This window comes from Miscanthus floridulus, chromosome 16 (assembly GCF_019320115.1).
Source record: "Miscanthus floridulus cultivar M001 chromosome 16, ASM1932011v1, whole genome shotgun sequence".
Taxonomy (NCBI): domain Eukaryota; kingdom Viridiplantae; phylum Streptophyta; class Magnoliopsida; order Poales; family Poaceae; genus Miscanthus; species Miscanthus floridulus.
Window position 1 is genome coordinate 106973397 of NC_089595.1, and position 19214 is coordinate 106992610.

A 19214-nucleotide genomic window follows, 5' to 3' on the forward strand; every position below is an offset into this window, starting at 1 on the left:
AAACTTATTTAGCTGTGTCGGTTCCTAAACTCACATATTGCTCGATTAGGTCTTCAAATTTGTTTGTTGTGTTATTTAGGTCATAAACTTGAAAATCACTCGTTTAGATTTTCAAACTTGTTTGGTTGTATCATCTTAGACTCTAAATCGCAGATCGTCCATTTAGATTCTGAATCTATGTTTAGGTTTCAGTCTAAACGGGGCTTAGACCCGTGCCTGCATGGTAACGTGGTATGCTAACATGTGGGACCTACATGTCTGCTCCATCTCTCTTCATCCTAGCAACATAGCTAGGATCGATATGGCTGGAGATGTTAGACCATCGAACCTATGGAGATGTCGTTGCATATGGACACGGGTCTTAGACCCATTTAGATTGACTTTGAGACCTGAACATAGATTTTGGATTTGAACGGGCGATTTGCGAGTTTAGGTACCGGGACGATACAATCGAAAACACTTAAATATGAACTATTTACGAGTTTATAGACCGAAATAACACATATAAACAAGTTTAAGGATATGAACAACCAATTTAAAAACTAAGATGACAAGTCTAAACAAGTTTCAAGGACCGCCAATCGACTTTACTTAAAATTCGTTATCTTGTCTTCTCTTTTGTTCGCGACTTTGCGTTGAAAACGGACGAAAAGAAAAATCAGAAAAGAAACCCTAGTTATTATTAGGAAAACCAAAAACCCTTCGCCGAGGATGCGAGACGAGGATCCATCGGTCTGAGACGTTGCTCCGAGTAGCAACGAGCCAACGACTGAAGGAGCCGTCGCCGCCGCCCCTGGTCGCCTCTGCGCGACTCCGCCCCCGCTCGGTCTCGCCTCCCACGCCGATCTGGTACTCCCAAGCCGGTGGCCGGAGTTCGCGCGGCCCTCGTCCTCACCGGATTCGGCGTCCGAGCCCTCTCTAGAGCTCGCGCCCTCGCCGGAGCCCTCACTGGATTCGGCGCCCTCTTCAGAGCCCTCGCCGGAGATTGCGCCGCCCTCACTGGATTCGTGCTCTCGCCGGAGCTCGTGCTAACCTGCTCGACCACTCCCCGCCGCCCGCGGCCATCTCCCAGCCACTCCGCGGTTCCGCCGCCCTCTCCTCACCTGTCGGTCGTCCCTGTCCCCGCGACGAAGACGACGCCCCAAGCTATCCTCTGTCTCTCCTTCCCTCTCGATCCGATCCGGAGTGGCTCACGTTCCTATTCCTCGCCAGCAGCAGAGGCGGCGACCGGCGATCGGTGTCAATCGTCCACTAGGTACGTCGCCCTTTTCCTTTCCTTCCTGCTGTGTGGAACCGACCAACCCAAGCTATATTGCATCCGGAAATGACCCAGTAACTAGTTATACATGTTTTTGAACGTAATAGCAGGAGCTCTGCTTTTGAATTAAGAGGAGAAAACGGTTTTATGTACAAGAGGCGCTGAGGCCAAAGAAGTAGTATATACATGGTTCATACACACTAACTTCGATTTTTAGCAAAATTTATCGCACCCATGTCCTGTATTGAGCCCGTCCCCGTCTGTGAGTGCCACCGAGAATTTGACGGCACAAGTTTCTACTAGGAAGGAAGGAAGGAGTGCAGTGATTAAATTGAAAAAAAAAGAAAACATTTTGCTATGTCTATTTGGTCTTCTTGCATGCAAAAATGGTGAATTGGGGAATTGATGAAGAGAAAACGGCTCCCCAAAAACCTTTGTTTTTGAAGAAGACAACTGGAAGGGATATGGGAAACATGGTTCCAAAAGTCTCTTTTTATTGGGTCTGCATATATTTTGTAAATGAATATGATGGATGTTTTATATAGGCTTGGAACTGAACAGAAAATCCATTCAAAATTTCACAGATCATCCCTGGCTGTGTAGTTCCTTCTGCAATGATTTACTGCACTCACTGCGCTGATTACTGCCCCTCCATAAAGGACCCTGACAAAGGATACATGTGAGATCTCCCTGTTATTTCTATATTATTCTTATGGGATACCTTGCAAAACCAGTCAGTATGATTGTTATGAAGATGGCCTTATTTACAACTCTGTTAATGGTTGTCCATCAAAGTTTCATAAACGCAATTGAAGCTCTTGTGCTTGTTTGTTGATATGAAATCTGACATGTTTCATGATCAGATGTTGTGGTACATGTGGGAAGGTTCTTGATCAGGAGGTATACACTGATGAGCCTACTTTTGTTAAGGATAACACAGGGCAGGTTGGTTTTATCTCCATGCTTTGTAATCCTTGAGTTTTTCTTTTTCGTTTACCAATTGCTGAGATTTGATATATTTTGGGGCTACACAGAGTCGCTTAGCTGGAAGTATTCTTGCAAGCATTGAGTCTGGATATTCGATTTCTCATCAAAGAACCTTAGACAAAGGTATGGTTTTTAGGGCACTTATTTATTTTACTTTCCATGGTACTCTAAAATCTTTTTGGCTTTATTTTACCAGGGAAGGATGAGATTAGACAGATTGTCAATAACTTAAATGTCAGTGGTGGAGAAACTATCGTTAACAAGGCTTATCGCTTCTATGAGGTATGTATTTCTGTTATCAGTAAGTAGTAAGGTTGTTTAAATGGAATGCAGCATTACGATATTGATGTTTCTTCGTTCTGAAGCGCAGCTAGCTGTTGACCGCAATTTTACCAGGGGCCGTAGAACAACCCATGTTGCAGCTGCTTGCCTTTACATTGCCTGCAGGTATGCTAAAACCTAATTATAGGTTCACTACTTTCTTTGTTGGAACTTCAGAAGCATTTAACCTATTCTACTAACTTCAGTTCGAATATGTCCATTCACTGTGCGACTTGCCCCCTCCCTGGCCACTTTTGTTGGACTACTAGTAGTTAATGTTATATATATTACCTTCCTCTTTTGTTTTTTTTGAAAAGCTCCTATAAGTTACTATTTCTATCATATCCTTCTTTAAACTTGCAAAAGGTTTCTTTTGTCAGATACTCAGATTGAAAAGGTTTCTTTTGTCAGATACTCAGATTGAAAATTGAATTAATTGACTGCAGGTATACTAAGTGCCGTTTGACTTTATGCCTTGTGTTTCTAGCCTCTAATTAGAAAAGTAAATACTTGACCTTGAGAAGGTCCTTCTCAGTGGTCCATAAGGATTAGGATGTTTTAAATGCCTAAATTATGACACAACTACACAAGTAAGCTTTTCCATACCATATAAACACATGTCAAACCCATTCAAGAGGCTTTGTTATATTAAACAAAACGTATTCCCTGCACATTTAGTATACTTTCTAATGAATGCCCCACCACTGTAATCTGTGGTTACTAAATTTTCTTTTGCAGACTTATTAGCAGCCTGTATTAGACCTGTGGGTCCTTTTTTTTTTTTTACCTAATACACCATGGAGCATGAGTAACATTTTTACCATCATCTATTTCTTCAAAAAGCTCTTATGTTTCATTAATTATTCCTGAACTCACAATTTAGTTTATTTTATCTTTCTTAATCCTCAAAATACTGCTTTTCGCCTTCATGCTTTTGTTGGTATCTGTTGCAAAGTTTATTTTGTTTGTTTTTTGAGCAAGCTATATTGTAGTACTAATGTTCGGTTTCTCCAACTTTTCTTGCCAGGCAAAGTAAGAAAGCTTATCTTCTTATCGATTTCTCTGACTATCTCCAAATAAGCGTGTGAGTATACCAACTCTTTGGCCTTCTATATGACTCAATGAAGGGACTCATTTGGATTTTCTTTCAGTTATGTCCTAGGTGCTGTTTTTCTCCAGCTCTGCCAAGTTTTGCTACTCGCAAATCATCCAGTTGTTCAGAAACTTGTAGATCCCAGCCTTTTCATCCATCGTTTTACACACCGTAAGCTGATGACATATGTTGCATTGTATATTTCATTTGTTGGATCTGCTGTATGTAGTGTGTGCTATTGTTCGAAGGGTTGAGGTATCCACAAATATTTATATGCTGCATTGTATATGGCCGTCAGATTGGCACAGGAGTGGTTATCTGCAGGTTTTGATTAATGGCATTGTGTGTTCGGCTAATCCGTTTAGTGCTATCTGAGACTCATCTTCATCTAATCTCACCTCATGGCTAATTGAAAATTGTGCCATTGAACAATCTGTAGACTGCTCATGTTTTTTGTGCAAATGTTGTGATTTAAATGCCATATGGGCTATGTTTATCAGAACATTCTATGTGTGCTATTCTGTTTGTTGCAACTAACGAGATCCTTATGTGAGGATTGACCAGAAGCAGTTCCCCTATTTATGTACATGGGTCTGATTTTGAGTTTTTTATAGTATATATTGGTTTTGTTTTTAGGTTTGCTGGGAAAAAGAGATAATGCTGTCTCAGACACAGCTTTACGCATTGTAGCTAGCATGAAGAGAGATTGGATGCAGGCAGGCTTTTCTTCTTTCGTTTTTCTTCCATAATTTTTGTTTCACAAGGCTGTGAATGGCTTACTGCCTTGCTCTATGTTGCAGACTGGGAGGAAACCAAGTGGATTATGTGGTGCGGCATTATACATCGCTGCACTCTCTCATGGGAAAAATTACACCAAGGCAGATATTGTAAGTCCAGATGCTCATGAGATATCTTGAACTAATTCAACAATCTATATTATGTATATTCTCCTTTGTCAACCTATGACCTTTTGTTTTACGTTTTAGTGATGGCATGAACTATGTTTTACGTTTGCAGGTCTCTGTTGTGCATGTGTGTGAGGCTACTCTAACGAAGCGATTGATAGAGTTCGAAAATACGGATTCTGGCAGCTTAACGGTATGTTTCTTTCTTCCACAAAATTTCCAAATTTGTTGAACCTGCAATTTATAGTATTTAATTGAAATTCCTTGTGATATTCTGCAATTTATTCTTGGGACACTGACTGCTAAGTGTTAACTCACGCAGTGTTGTTCTCATTGGAACAGAGTCATTTGTTGGTAAGCTGCTATTGTGCAGCATACTGAATTGCTCCGCAAAGCATGAGTTGTATTGTTTATGGCTAGGATTAGATCTCATGATAACGGTTTGAAATTCCAATTTTTGGGAAAAAGCTCAGATCCATGGCCATACTGGTCCTTTCTAAGTAACTGCGAGGAACCAGTGTTTTGTCTGTGGATTCACAATTTTAGGCTGGCCATTTGTAGACCTGTTCCCACACAGAATTGACAGTACCTAGCTAGTTCCCTTTCAGAAACACGTTTCATCAATTTGAATTTTTAATGCTTCTGGATTGTTATTAGTTGTCCTCCTACCTTTTACAGAACATAGGTCACTTGTGGATTTGCAACTCTGATCATGTGTAATACACTAATAAACAAGTACCAACCTTAAGGAGTTAGGAGGCAATAATAATGCGTTCCCCTATGAAGAATATATTGCTTCTGTTGTCATTCTTAATGTATGTTATCACCAGTGCATTTTTTAAACAGCTCTCTTAAGATATGAGCATGCCTATATCTTCATGCCCCTTTGTTAGATTGAAGAATTTCTGGCAACAGCTGATGAATGTAATGAAGAGCCTGTTCCAAAACATTCGCCCAAGTCTGGAGAAATCCTTTGCAAACACAAGGGTCAAAGGGATAAAGGTTTTGAACATTTTGCCCATGGACTTTGTGAAAAATGCTACAATAAGGTAGATCTTATCTACAATGCGCACAACACATTGACTTGCAGACTAGACTACATTTGCTTTTGACACTTTGTCTGATTGCCCAGTTCACTAAACTGTCGGGTGGACTAGAAGGTGGTGCTGACCCTCCAGCATTCCAACGAGCTGAAAAGAAAAGACTTGAAGCTGCTAAAAGGGCTGAAGAAGCTGCTGCAGTTAAGGAGGCAGCGCTGGAAGAATCTCTTTGCGACACACAGAATTATGAGGTTGAGAGTACCATAACTCCTAGAAAGGTAGTATACAGATTGGCATGGCCTTAAGTTCTTTATTTTTCTCTTTTGGGGCAGGTGGGGTGGTGGGTGGGTGGGTGGGGTTGGGGCGGGGTTCACTCCCACTGCAAAGTAACGGTACATTATAATCTGTGTGTGAATTTATGGAAACTTATCCTTATTATAAGTTTGTATACGAAAATAAATTTAGTTGACAATGAAACTGGCTATTCTTATATGTAGTTTCAATCTAATCTTTGCAGCCTGCGTAAACAGAGGTTTTCATCCTCCCTACTATAAGAATCTATATAGGTTAGTTTCATAAGTTGATATCTTTGTTTAGTACTCCCTCCATTCTAAATTATAAGACGTTTCAGCTTTTCTAGATGCATAACTTTTGTCATGCACTTAGATATATGCTATGTCAGCATGTCTAGATACATAGTAAAAATAATGTATCTAGAAAAGGCAAAACGTCTTATAATTTGGAACAGAGGGCATATGTTTTTTGTGCTAGGCTCATAGGCAAATTGTATTAGAAGGCGTCGCCTAGGGGACAAGGCGTGGTTGGACACGAAAGGTGTCCTATTGCCTTATTAGATGTGCGATGTTACCTGTCGATTGTCACCTATGCGACCAGGTGATGATTAAGACGCGAACAATTCTTTCCCTGTGTGGAACTTGTTTTTCCTGCAGGTAGAACATTTTCTACTTACCCCTTAATGGTGGACCATTCTTCTCGTCTAGGAACAGCTAAATGTTCTAGCAGAAAGAAAAGAAATGTTGTAGTGCTTGGCATTGGCACAGCCCACAGTGGTGGCCAGGGGTTGGGCTGTATCTATTCCATTCAAGCCATGCTCTGCCATTTGCTGTCAGAAAATAAAGTTCTACCGTTAAAAAAATATCTTTTCATTGTTTTTTGTAGAATGATTTTTTTATTCTTTGAAAGTGTTATTGGGTGGGTAACAATACTAGGTGGGTACATGAAAGCCACCCCATGAAACGTATGTAGAAGTTTAGAACAATTCCTAAAATAAAGTTACCATATGCTGGCTGGAAAGCTGATGTTCTACAGTTATACAAATTGTCAAGAGGGAACTCAATTTCTAATATGAGATATGAATTTGGCAAAAACGGATAAAGAACCAAAAATCGGTATAACTAATTTCCTGCACTGAGTTTGTCTTTTTCTTCATTGTTTCCCAATTTCACGTGTCACAAAAGAAATGAAGTCTGATCTGGAAATTTTGCATGGTTGTGTATTATCACGTCCTCTACATGTAGATCTTTTTGGGATATTTTAAAACTTCACTTTTATTTTATGAACTTCTTTCCATTTTCTGCCCAGGGCATGATTTCTATTAAATATGTACCCGGGTAACAAATTCATTTGGCACCACTGGGTTGGACCATTTAGACCCCAAACAACAGTACCGTTGTATGAATATTATAGAAGGAGTAGCCACTATAATTATTAAATGGTGCATAATCTATTTTTGTTTCTGAATTTTGTGATGTGTGGCATTGTGGCATGTTATCTCTTCGATTAGCTTTTTATGTTACAACTCTTGTGCTTATTTCCCACCTTTTTCTGTTCTCTGGGAACACACTTCGAACAGGGTTTAAGCGGACATAAATCTTCAACAATTGGATCTGGGGAACCCATAAATGACTCTGTGCCACCCAAGGATCCTGAAGAGGGAGGTTTGTTACTTCCTAAACCCATCATACGCTGCAGTATTTTCAGTTTTCCTGTTTTGAATCCTTCTTTGAAAGCTGAGTGCTATCTTACATCTTTAGGTGAAAATTGTGAAGGTGATGCTGATCCAGAAAGCCTTTCTGACATCGACGATGTAGAGGTGCTTTCTCAATGAGTCCTTTTTATCATATTTTTCAGGATTATTCCATTGCACAAGTCGTTAGAGGTGTAGTGATAACCAAACAAGCCTTTGCAATTTGTTGCGATGCTATCTATCAATTTTGATAGGTTGATTGGTACCTTCACAATGAGGAAGAGAGACAATATAAAAAGATTATCTGGGAGGAAATGAACAAAGAATACCTTGAGGTAAGTAACTCCATCTATGGTCGCATTTTTTCATCTTGACTAGAGAATGCAACTATCTGCTTTTTTATGTTTACAGGAACAAGCAGCCAAGGAAGCTTTGGCAGCTGAATTGGCAGCTAGAGGGATTGTTGTGGAAGAGGGAAAGAAGAAAGTAAGGAACACTTTTGGGCAATCAAACTTCCTGTTTACCATTTTAAGTTGAATCGTATGATTATCCGTGGCTGTTTCAAAACATAGAAACGAAGACGTAATGAAGACACCAAGAGCTCGACACCTGCTGAAACACCGGCAGAAGCCACATACAACATGCTGAAACGGAAGGTATTCACTTGTGCTGTCACATACAATCCAAAATAAACTTGTCCTTTGAACACTGCATGTACATTCTGAACCTGATGTGCAAACAAACTGAAAGCCTGAAATTCAATTCAACGTCTCTTCTCATAGGGACTTGGTTCAAAGATCAATGAGGGAGCTGTTGGCGAATTGTACAAGGTATGCCTGTTTGTTTATGCTTAAAATTTAGAATCTACAAATTGTATCCTGCCGCGAGTCGAAAACTATTCTGCAGTACTTTTTTAAAGATTTTTTGTTGTGTAGCTGATTTTATTTTGAAAAACTAAATGAACTAACAACACTGACTCTGTACTCGTCCATTATGCTACATTTTTCTGACCCGGTGGTGATTGATTCTGCGAGCAGACTAAAGATGAAGTTGGCAGCGCAAGTAAGGAAGAAGAGATGGACTTCGACGCACTGTTTGGGCCGGACAATGCTGATGGTGAAACAGTTGATGATGGTTACAACTATGGGGGCTATAACGACGATGGCGCAGAAGCCTACAATGGCATTGACGATGATTCTGATTTCTAGGATGTAGCAGCATTTGCCGAACGGCAAAGCTGACCAGCACGGGCAAGATTCTTCATTTGTACATTATATAGTTTCTTTTGTTTTGGTTAAGTTTCGACGATTATTATGGAGCTATTGGATAGTCAACATAGTTTTGCTTTGTATAATATTGTTTAAAACTAGGTTCTGCCTGGTTGTAGTTGTAACTGACTGTAAGTCCTGTGTGCTCAAGCGCCTAAAGGGCATTGTACATCCACCCCAAAGGATTGCAAGTGGTGATGTAACATTTGTATTCATAATAAAGAACTTGGGCCATCTTACACGAAAATGCATTCATTTGGTCATTTGAGCAAACTGCCCAGCCCGGGCTTCCTACGGGACCCCATGCTGAAGCGGCGTGTTGCGGGCGCCCAAAGTTGAGGAAGTTTTCCATGTGGAGACGGCGTGTGATAGTAGGCTGGCGAGGAGCTTAGTCACGGTTTGGTAGCTAGAGCCTATCCTATCATATAGAGGTACTGGAGGCTGAAGCCGTCTCGTTTGACCCTGACCTGAGCTGATGCTTGCCGTTCTTTCTCTGCAATCAGAGTTGAAGTCACAGAAATATATCGTAGATATAAAGGGTTCTGTTTGAGTGTTTCAAACTCGAATAGAAAATGTTGCTGCTGGTTGTTTAAGCTTCTGACCGGCGGTTCGGCTGCTCGTATAAGCCGGCTTATCAGCCATGGTATAATATTTTTCTCTCCTAACAAATCAGCCGTACAAATCAGCACAAACGGCTTATACCAGCCGATCTAAGGCCTAAGCTCGTAGAAAGTTTCAGAAACGGGGAAGCGAAATGGTACAAGGACAAGGCAACGGTACAGTTCTGTATCGCATCTCCAGTTGTGCTGAGCCTAGCAGCAGGAAACGACGTAGCACCGTTTCCAGCCTCGAGATTTCAGATATTCTGAGAGTTCCCCTTTTTATTGGAAAATAGTGGAGTTTTTTTTCCCTTCCTTTGGAACGCTGATTGGTCGTTCAGAATTAGGAGGTGGCTAGTGATATGAGACAGCCAAAATTTAGCACGTCACCTGGAGGATACGGACGAATTTCAGAGACGGTTGTCCTGAAACGGGAGTGTTCTTTCTGAATCATTGGCGTCAGGCAGACCAATCTCAGGGTAATCAGGTGGTGCACAACAATGATAGGTCCAATTTTTTTTACAGCGATCCCACTGAGAACAGTATTAAATTTTAGAGACTACGTGAGAATCGAAGAGACATTTCATACATGGTTTGAGAAGTCATCAGCACAGCAGTCAACTGACGGAACATTCTGAATCTTTGGGTGGGCAGTGTCTTCTCGTTCTCGAGTTCGAGTATTCTTTTCTTTTCTTTTCTTTTTTATCGGAGTTCTAGTATTCTAGCGAAAGCTTACCCCTTTTTCTTTTTGTCTTTGGATAGGGTAATGGTTTCTGAGAATTTGGTCTCTTTTATTTTTATTAGTTGTCGCATCTAGTCAACCGATCCACAGTATGCAATGCGAGTGATCGTTTGTCCAATTGGAAAAACGTTACACCAGCTTGCACAAGGCAGTAAAATGTTACCGTCAAATTTATCAAGTGGGCTCACACGAATCCCAACGAAATTGCCAAAATGGTAGCACCTTTCAGCAAAAACGAAACGGGATGCATCCCAGATACAGTTACTATGATGAGTAGTGCCGAAAAACCATCAAATCAAATCTTACAAATCATCAGACTCTACAATGTGTTATTCCATAGAATTGTAGAGTGATCAGGGCAACATTCAGGACCTGTTTAGAACAAAGACCAGAAAATCGTACAGGAAAATTTCACAGAAATTAGTTCAGTTTTGTAGTGAAAACGTAAGGGAAAAGATCTCATGTTCCAAACAGGCTTCAAAGGTACTGTAATCTCTATTGGAATAGAAGAGGTATATATAAGATAAAAGAAATGAGGCTGCGGATAATTTTGGCAAGTGTAGCAATGCAAGAATTGGGACATGGGACTACAGGAGGTGCCGGACTAGCCCTGATTGACCATGTTGTCCCCAAGAGTAACGTATAAGTACTGAAACTCCTCCCAATTTACATGACCACAAAAGGGTGAACGATTGCTTATCATCCAGGGTGAAAATTGTGTACACAGAGTAGTATGAGTAAAAATAAAAGAATACTAGCAGCCAGAGCATCTCGGGCAGAATGATACAGAAGATCAAGCGACGAAGAATATGAAGATCATGAGGAACACCATCAGCACAAAGAATATCTTCATCATCAGCCACCTGTTGGATGAAATGCTGTTGAGGTACTTCAGGAGCTGGCCCTGTGCTCCCTCCACGTTAGTCAATGTGTCATCCATGTTCTCGTCAATTCTGTCATGGACAACACGGCAATTAATACAAGATAGCCAATAGGTCACACCAATACCACACCAATGCAATACAATAGGGGCAGTGTGGACTGATAATACAGGAGCTGTTTGGGGGTAAGGTCCAGGAAGATATATGCTTCTACCAATGCCAAACTTATCACGGATGCCACGAGATTCTAATCAGCAAGGTACAAAAGTTGGTTCATTTTTCCCCTGATCTTAATTTGGCACATAGTGTACCGTTTAAAGGCCTCCTTGACCGTGCTTGTGCCACAGTGCCGTGGTACTGTTAACGTGCCCAAGGACTGTCTTGACCCTTAACAACAGTCTCCATCTTCCTAATGGACCATACCTTACTTTTCTAACTAAATAGATAAAAGTCCAAGAATAATAGATAGGATACCGGTTAACTTAACCTTATCCTCATGATCTAATTACTTATTAAGAAAAATAGAAATTCCAAATCCTATCTAACTATAATGCTTGCAGTAGGTACTGTTCAAGTGCTAGTGTCAGTGCCTACTTACAAGCTACCCACACAACCAAGCAGCCAGCAAATTCTCAAATTCATTATCAACATTTCAGACAATATTCCTCCTTGATAAGGCCATAAGATTCTCTAGGTGAGATCATGATATATTAATACTAATGCTCACCTTGAACAATAGATGGAATAAAATTTGGGTAATGAAGTTCACCTGATTGCTAGCTCTCCCTGTTGAGAAACCATGGTCGCCAACTGTGTAAATATGTTGCTCAGCTCATGGATTGTTGATTCCACATTTTGAAGAGCCTCAGCTCTGCTCTGCATGTAACTGTCCTGTTGTACTGCCAATTGCTGCTGCTGTGCAAAAGGCTGAGATGATGATGATGATGCCCCATGGTCTCCATTAGTCTTCTTCCTGGTGAACGGGACCACAAATTTAAGAAGCACAAAAACAATGGATGGCTAAGCAACAGATGCATTCTGCCAAAAGTGTAGGTCTAGCCAATTTACATAAACTTCAGGGCGCCACAGAGGCAACAAATAACAAAGATTAGCTTATTTCAATATGTAAATGTGTGCCAGCATTCATGACCTCAAATAACAATACAGACAGAAATGTCTTATTTCAATATGTAAATGTGCGCCAGCATTCATGACCTCAAATAACAATAGACAGAAATGTGAACCAAATGAACCGGTGTCCGCATGGTATTGGTATATTAACAAATTTCATGACTTAACAAATTTCATGAGTAAGCATTGAGGACTTGAGGTTGTTCCATCAAACTAGTAACCTAGAAAATACTCAATCAAGCAGTGCAACAAGCAATGCATAGCATTGAATTATTGTAAACATGATTAGGAAGGTTGTTGTACTTGGTCAGACATGAGAAATTTTATGGAACAGTACCTCTTGTACCACATTACCTACATGATAGCGGACAACTCAGGTGATTTTGAATAGACTAAAGCAAATGAGACGTTAGCTGCCCAATACACAACATACAGCTAGCATAGCATGTGAAAGGACAGAAATAAGATGATTTTGAACGGCTGCTGACAGGTGAAAGTACAAATTCATCGAGTTTTGTATGTGTAACAGTACCTCTGGAATAATGGGGTAGATGCAGAGTCGCTGGCCCATGGTGCTGGGGGCACAGAGGACTCTGATGGATCCCTAGCAACAAGGGGTCGTTGACGGATGAATGGATTTGACGCGTCCTTTGCAGCTGACGAGGAGAACATTTGCCTTCTATTTTCATGAACCTTCAAATTCTGCACATCAAGGAAACAAAGGTTTCAAGCAACCATCTTGCTAAAGACTTTACAAGGGCGGAAAGGAGCACTATATAATTGAGGAAACAAACAATTGTATCTAACCTCTGTTCGCATGGTAAGAACTTCTTTAAATTCTTTTGTTGCACTCATCAGACGATTTTTAAGGTTGTCCACGACTGTAGTGGAATGATTTGTTGTGTCCTTGGAGAGACTGCCACTCTCATTTTGTGAATTGCAGAGAGCTTGTAGGTCTACAACAGCAGTATTCAAAGCCGTGATATCCTTTTTGATAACTGCAGTCAACTCTTGAATCTCCACTGTAGGGTCATCAAAAACAGATGTTCTCTTTGCCACTGCAAACATTCATTTTATATCAGTTCCATAGAATAGCGCAATCTTTATAAGTGCATAATATGCGAGTGTTCACGATAAGAAACTCAGAGTCATGTGATCATATCATTGGTGAGATTTTGTCATAATACATCACAAGTGCCACTGAACTAATGAACAAAATTAGATCTTTTGGTAGCACCATAGCATGTCAGAATGACGTAGACTATATGATTAAGGACTTAGTAAAATACGAATTCATAATGTTAGAGTGGCACGTCAAGGAACATAAACCCATAACCAAAAAGTGGCAACAAGCAAAACTCATTTTGTCAAGGAAAATTGCAAAGCTGAAGATTTCGCAGCCTACCCTACTTTGCATAACAAATGGAAGGCCAGAGTACCTAAATCATTTAGAATGGACTCCCATTCAGACATTGCCTGGACAAGTAGGACGTCCAGTCATGTAAGCTATTCGCAAACCAAGCTAATGCTCATTGACGTGATATGGTGCAGATAAATAGCATTCATCTTCATCACCATATTTCCTCAACAATGCTCTTCATCACCATTAAGCACAAGTTTTGATACATGAATGCACTAAAACACGAAGTAATAAAGCGTCAGTATCAAAACAGCATCAAATCAGATCTGACGCTATCAGAACAGCACCAACCATTAAGTAGCAAAAAAGTAATTGAGAAGATATAAAATCAATCTGTACCTTGCCCAGACTATGGTTCATGTTTGACACACTTGCAGCCACATTTAAGCATGCAACACTGAAGCATCTAGAGTAGCAAGCTGACACACAGAATAGTTATCTTAGCTCGTTTTGGCCGATTACGGAGCTAATAAACTGCTAATGGCATCACCACCACAACAACAACAACAACAACAAAGCCTTTAAGTCCCAAACAAGTTGGGGTCCAGGGGCGGATATTGGGCTAGGGCCACGGCCCTAGGGGTGGCCCAGAAAACCTCTTATGTCCCTCTTAAATTCTCCTGGCCCAAGCTCGCAGCCCATGGTCACGCGGCCCAGTTATGCCCAGCTTGGCCTCGCGCCTGGGGCATCCTGCGTCGCTGTACGCCGGCCCTTTCTCTGGCGCTCAGCTTTCTTCTCGCATGCCGCCTCTCACTAGGCGCTCCGCACTCACTAATGTCCAAACCCCTAGCACATGACTAGCTGCTGTCCATCGCGGTGGCATGCAGCCGGCAGCCCCCTCCCGGAGGCCGGAGCGAGGTGAAGCCGTGACGGCGCCTAGAGGTTGAGCCGCGGCACTGCGGCCTGTGTCCATAGCATGCGCGTCTTGCTGTGGCCTGGTGGTCGTCAGACCAGCAAGAGGTGGCGCCCCTCCTCTGAACCAATGTAAACATCCATCCACCCAATCTAGATCAACCCAAATTCCATTGGTGTGTTCATGTATGCATCTGACATAGCAGATGGCACCATTTGTATATTTTATTAAGATTGGATGAATCAATGCTGTACATTGCGGATCTCTTGATTCATAAAGATGGAAACACATGTATATCCTTCACTACTTTTATATCCAGTTTTTTTTGTTGATTATGCATTTTCTTTGTTGCTTTTCTTATCTATAGAGTATTTAAGCCGGTAAGCCTGTAAAACCGGTGCTGGTGATTCACTCACTTAGATAGTGGCCCTAGGCGTCAAAATTCACCAGCTCCGCCACTGAGCACATCACACTGTAGTATCAAACGGAATATAGCAGAAAATATTCGGTTAAACATCATGCAAACAGTACAGGTCAAAAGTGCCATGATATTCCCAAGCTAACCACAAGCACAAACACCTAGCAATCACTACCTACAGAGTAAATCTCTAGCCTAGCATCCTATACACGACGCGCGTCCCGAGATCTCGACTAGAAGTTTAGCTAATCTGAATCAACGCGCGAGAGACGAATCCGGAAGCACGGGAAGGAATAGGACGGAGGCCATACATTTGGCAAGGCGGCTTAGCTTCTGGGAGGTCTGGTGGATCCCAAGCCCGATCTTGGACGCGCGGTTGTTGAACTCCGAGCGAGCCGACGTGGCCGCGATCAACCCATCGAGGGTCCCGGTGGAGCTGCTGCTCGCCGCCGCGGGGGCGGACGACGAGGAAGGTGCGGCGTGGCGGCGCGCGCTCTCGACGGCGGCGCGGAACTCGTTGGTGCGATCGCGGAACGACGCCTGCGCGGGGCGCGTCGGGATCATGTCGCCCCCCCGGCGATGGATCTGCACGCGGATCTGGATCTCGCGCTCGCCCTCGCTCTCGCTCTCGGACTCGTGGGTGGGTGGGGTGGGGGAAGAGAACGAGGGAGACGAGCGGCGGTTGGGGATCAGGATTCAGTGACTTTGCTTCATAAAGTCACGCCGTAACTTTTTCGCGTCATCCTGTGCGTTCAATGCCGATCCAAGGCCTCTTAGCCATTCAAGGCAAAAATAGCGTCGCGTGAGGAACAGAGGAAGGCAGCCGGGAGGAGATGCATTCGCGCTCTCGCGCCTCGCTGCTGTCCAGCTCGCCTTGTCGGCTGTCCGGGCCAGCGCGTCGCCTCGGCACTCGGCCGCGAAGCTCCACCGCATCGCCCCGGTCGTTCTCCCCCGCGTCGATTGGCCCTGAAGGTCACCGCATCGCCCTCGTCATGCTCCACAGCTCCGGTGAGATGATGGAGAAACTCGGCCGCGCCGCCGTTAGTCCACGCGTTGACGCCGCCAGCTCTCCTGCGACGCGCCCCGCCGCCGCAGACCTCCTGTGTCGCGCGCCGCCAATGAGACGCATCATGGCCGGACGACCACGGAGGAGCTAGTTCGGCGGCCGCCGGCCAGGCGCAGGGAGAGCAGGACTACAGGAGCATGGCCTCCGGTCCGGGTCTGCCGGCTGCCGCAGTCACGGCACGCGCATCTCCCGCCCGCATCCTGTGCCCGCGACGGCCGCCCGCTCGCCAAGCCGTGTGTCCACGCCGGCCCCCCGCTCGCCATGACGCCCTCCGCGCTGGCCGTGCACGCACGGTGCTGGCCGCGAGCGCTCGCCGCATCCCATGTCTGCGACGGCCGCCGCTCGCTGTGCAGCCCTCCGCGACGGACTCACGCGCTCGCCGCATGTCGTGCCTGCGATGGCCGCCCACTCGCCGTTCCCTGTGCCCACACGCCGGCCGACCACTCGCCACGCCACCCCAAGCGCTGGCCGCGAGATCGCCAAGCCAGTCGCGCACGCTTGCCGCGCTGGCCGCAGACCTCCTGCTCTCACGCCGCCAACGGGACGCAGCAGGGAGGAGGCCCGAACGACCACGGATGAACTGGTTCGGTTCATTACGACGGCGAACAGCAGGAAGAGCATGAGGTCAGCCTCCAGGCCTGCCAGCGCGGCTGCCGCAGTCACGACTGACAACTCCGGCGCGTGGTCCAGTATCGCTCTTCCGGCACAGGATGGCGGTGGTGGCGCCGGGCAGGAGGGCTGCAACAACGCAGCGCGCGGTGCTGGACGGCTGCAGCGGCTCATCGTGGGGGGCTCAGCGTGAAAAGGTGAGGCAAGTTTCTTTGAGCCGTCGGATACAGACCCGAAAGTTTGTTACTTGCAAGAGCAACGTTACCGAATCTACATGTGAGATGTTTTGGGATATTTTAAAACTTCACTTTTATTTTATGAACTTCTTTCCATTTTCTGCCCAGGGCATGATTTCTATTAAATATGTACCCGGGTAACAAATTCATTTGGCACCACTGGGTTGGACCATTTAAACCCCAAACAACAGTACCGTTGTATGAATATTATAGAAGGATTAGCCACTATAATTATTAAATGGTGCATAATCTATTTTTGTTTCTGAATTTTGTGATGTGTGGCATTGTGACATGTTATCTCTTCGATTAGCTTTTTATGTTACAACTCTTGTGTTTATTTCCCACCTTTTTCTGTTCTCTGGGAACACACTTCGAACAGGGTTTAAGCGGACATAAATCTTCAACAATTGGATCTGGGGAACCCATAAATGACTCTGTGCCGCCCAGGGATCCTGAAGAGGGAGGTTTGTTACTTCCTGAACCCATCATACGCTGCAGTAATTTCAGTTTTCCTGTTTTGAATCCTTCTTTGAAAGCTGAGTGCTATCTTACATCCTTAGGTGAAAATTGTGAAGTCAATGCTGATCCAGAAAGCCTTTCTGACATCGACGATGTAGAGGTGCTTTCTCAATGAGTCCTTTTTATCATATTTTTCAGGATTATTCCATTGCACAAGTCGTTAGAGGTGTAGTGATAACCAAACAAGCCTTTGCAATTTGTTGCGATGCTATCTATCAATTTTGATAGGTTGATTGGTACCTTCACAATGAGGAAGAGAGACAATATAAAAAGATTATCTGGGAGGAAATGAACAAAGAATACCTTGAGGTAAGTAACTCCATCTATGGTCGCATTTTTTCATCTTGACTAGAGAATGCAACTATCTGTTTTTTTATGTTTACAGGAACAAGCAGCCAAGGAAGCTTTGGCAGCTGAATTGGCAGCTAGAGGGATTGTTGTGGAAGAGGGAAAGAAGAAAGTAAGGAACACTTTTGGGCAATCAAACTTCCTGTTTACCATTTTAAGTTGAATCGTATGATTATCCGTGGCTGTTCCAAAACATAGAAACGAAGACGTAATGAAGACACCAAGAGCTCGACACCTGCTGAAACACCGGCAGAAGCCACATACAACATGCTGAAACGGAAGGTATTCACTTGTGCTGTCACATACAATCCAAAATAAACTTGTCCTTTGAACGCTGCATGTACATTCTGAACCTGATGTGCAAACAAACTGAGGGCGTGTTTAGTTCCCTAAATTTTTTTGGGTTTGGCTACTGTTTGGCTACTGTAGCACTTTCGTTTGTATTTGGTAATTAGTATCTAATTATGGATTAATTAGGTTCGAAAGTTTCGTCTAGCGATTTCTCATCTAACTGTGCAATTAGTTTTGTTTTTCGTCTACATTTAGTACTCCATGCATGTGCCGCAAGATTTGATGTGACATTTTAGGTTGAAAATTTTTGGAATCTAAACAGGACCTGAAAGCCTGAAATTCAATTCAACGTCTCTTCTCACAGGGACTTGGTTCAAAGATCAATGAGGGAGCTGTTGGCGAATTGTACAAGGTATGCCTGTTTGTTTATGCTTAAAATTTAGAATCTACAAATTGTATCCTGCCGCGAGTCGAAAACTATTCTGCAGTACTTTTTTAAAGATTTTTTGTTGTGTAGCTGATTTTATTTTGAAAAGCTAAATGAACTAACAACACTGACTCTGTACTCGTCCATTATGCTACATTTTTCTGACCCGGTGGTGATTGATTCTGCGAGCAGACTAAAGATGAAGTTGGCAGCGCAAGTAAGGAAGAAGAGATGGACTTCGACGCACTGTTTGGGCCGGACAATGCTGATGGTGAAACAGTTGATGATGGTTACAACTATGGGGGCTATAACGACAATGGCGCAGAAGCCTACAATGGCATTGACGATGATTCTGATTTCTAGGATGTAGCAGCATTTGCTGAACGGGAAAGCTGACCAGCACGGGCAAGATACTTCTGGCACGTTCGCTTGCAGTCGATTTATCAGCTAGAAGCCATAGTATTTTTCTCTTACAGTAAAACATGTTCAGCTGGTTTTAATATCAGCCAAACAGATCCTTTCATTTGTATATTATATAGCATTCACACCCTAAAACTTTAAACCCTATCACATCCAATGTTTGGACATAAAAATATAGTAGTAAATATAGACTAAAAAAAACTAATTACACAGTTTGCGACTAATTTGCGAGACGAATCTTTTAAGCTTAATTAGTCTATAATTTGACAATAAGTGCTACAGTACACATGTGGCAATAACAGATTAATTAGGCTTAATGAATAATGAATTCGTCTCGTGGTTTATTGACGGATTCTGTAATTTATTTTTTTATTAATATTCGAACACCCTATTTG

General features: G+C 43.1%; 3 protein-coding genes across 3 annotated transcripts; 2 read left to right on the forward strand and 1 right to left on the reverse strand.

The window, feature by feature from the left end:
- The first annotated feature begins 693 nt into the window (after positions 1-693).
- On the forward strand, positions 694-9106 carry LOC136512274 (transcription factor IIIB 60 kDa subunit). Its single transcript, XM_066506245.1, has 20 exons — positions 694-1255; positions 1843-1937; positions 2122-2203; positions 2293-2368; positions 2442-2527; positions 2616-2692; positions 3594-3650; positions 3718-3830; positions 4296-4375; positions 4460-4546; positions 4677-4757; positions 5458-5613; positions 5697-5882; positions 7478-7562; positions 7659-7717; positions 7846-7926; positions 8003-8077; positions 8164-8247; positions 8374-8421; positions 8629-9106. Exons 2-20 carry the CDS (start codon positions 1873-1875, stop codon positions 8797-8799), a joined length of 1749 nt encoding a protein of 582 aa, XP_066362342.1. The 5' UTR covers positions 694-1255; positions 1843-1872; the 3' UTR covers positions 8800-9106.
- A 1730-nt stretch (positions 9107-10836) lies between these two features.
- Positions 10837-15565, reverse strand: LOC136513726 (syntaxin-32-like). Its single transcript, XM_066507680.1, has 5 exons — positions 15215-15565; positions 13020-13270; positions 12745-12914; positions 11851-12054; positions 10837-11153 (listed from the first exon to the last, which is right to left on the reverse strand). The coding sequence occupies exons 1-5, from the start codon at positions 15465-15467 to the stop codon at positions 10994-10996; spliced, it is 1038 nt and encodes a 345-aa protein (XP_066363777.1). The 5' UTR covers positions 15468-15565; the 3' UTR covers positions 10837-10993.
- A 1114-nt stretch (positions 15566-16679) lies between these two features.
- On the forward strand, positions 16680-18794 carry LOC136511208 (uncharacterized). Its single transcript, XM_066505372.1, has 8 exons — positions 16680-16775; positions 17194-17278; positions 17375-17433; positions 17562-17642; positions 17719-17793; positions 17880-17963; positions 18337-18384; positions 18592-18794. The coding sequence occupies exons 1-8, from the start codon at positions 16680-16682 to the stop codon at positions 18760-18762; spliced, it is 699 nt and encodes a 232-aa protein (XP_066361469.1). The 3' UTR covers positions 18763-18794.
- Positions 18795-19214: the final 420 nt, after the last annotated feature.

What these genes read in the sequence shown, in the direction of transcription:
- LOC136511208 (XM_066505372.1), top strand. Translation starts at nt 16,680, where the DNA reads ATGGCGGTGGTGGCGCCGGGCAGGAGGGCTGCAACAACGCAGCGCGCG. An exon ending in TGAACAAAGAATACCTTGAG is followed by an intron (nt 17,643 to 17,718) that starts GTAAGTAACTCC and finishes TTATGTTTACAG; the next exon opens with GAACAAGCAGCCAAGGAAGC. An exon ending in ACAACATGCTGAAACGGAAG is followed by an intron (nt 17,964 to 18,336) that starts GTATTCACTTGT and finishes CTCTTCTCACAG; the next exon opens with GGACTTGGTTCAAAGATCAA.
- LOC136513726 (XM_066507680.1), bottom strand. Translation starts at nt 15,467, where the DNA reads ATGATCCCGACGCGCCCCGCGCAGGCGTCGTTCCGCGATCGCACCAAC. An exon ending in GCTAAGCCGCCTTGCCAAAT is followed by an intron (nt 13,271 to 15,214) that starts GTATGGCCTCCG and finishes GAATGTTTGCAG; the next exon opens with TGGCAAAGAGAACATCTGTT. An exon ending in CAGGGAGAGCTAGCAATCAG is followed by an intron (nt 11,154 to 11,850) that starts GTGAACTTCATT and finishes TGTCCATGACAG; the next exon opens with AATTGACGAGAACATGGATG.
- LOC136512274 (XM_066506245.1), top strand. Translation starts at nt 1,873, where the DNA reads ATGATTTACTGCACTCACTGCGCTGATTACTGCCCCTCCATAAAGGAC. An exon ending in CAAGGATCCTGAAGAGGGAG is followed by an intron (nt 7,563 to 7,658) that starts GTTTGTTACTTC and finishes TTACATCTTTAG; the next exon opens with GTGAAAATTGTGAAGGTGAT. An exon ending in CTGACATCGACGATGTAGAG is followed by an intron (nt 7,718 to 7,845) that starts GTGCTTTCTCAA and finishes CAATTTTGATAG; the next exon opens with GTTGATTGGTACCTTCACAA.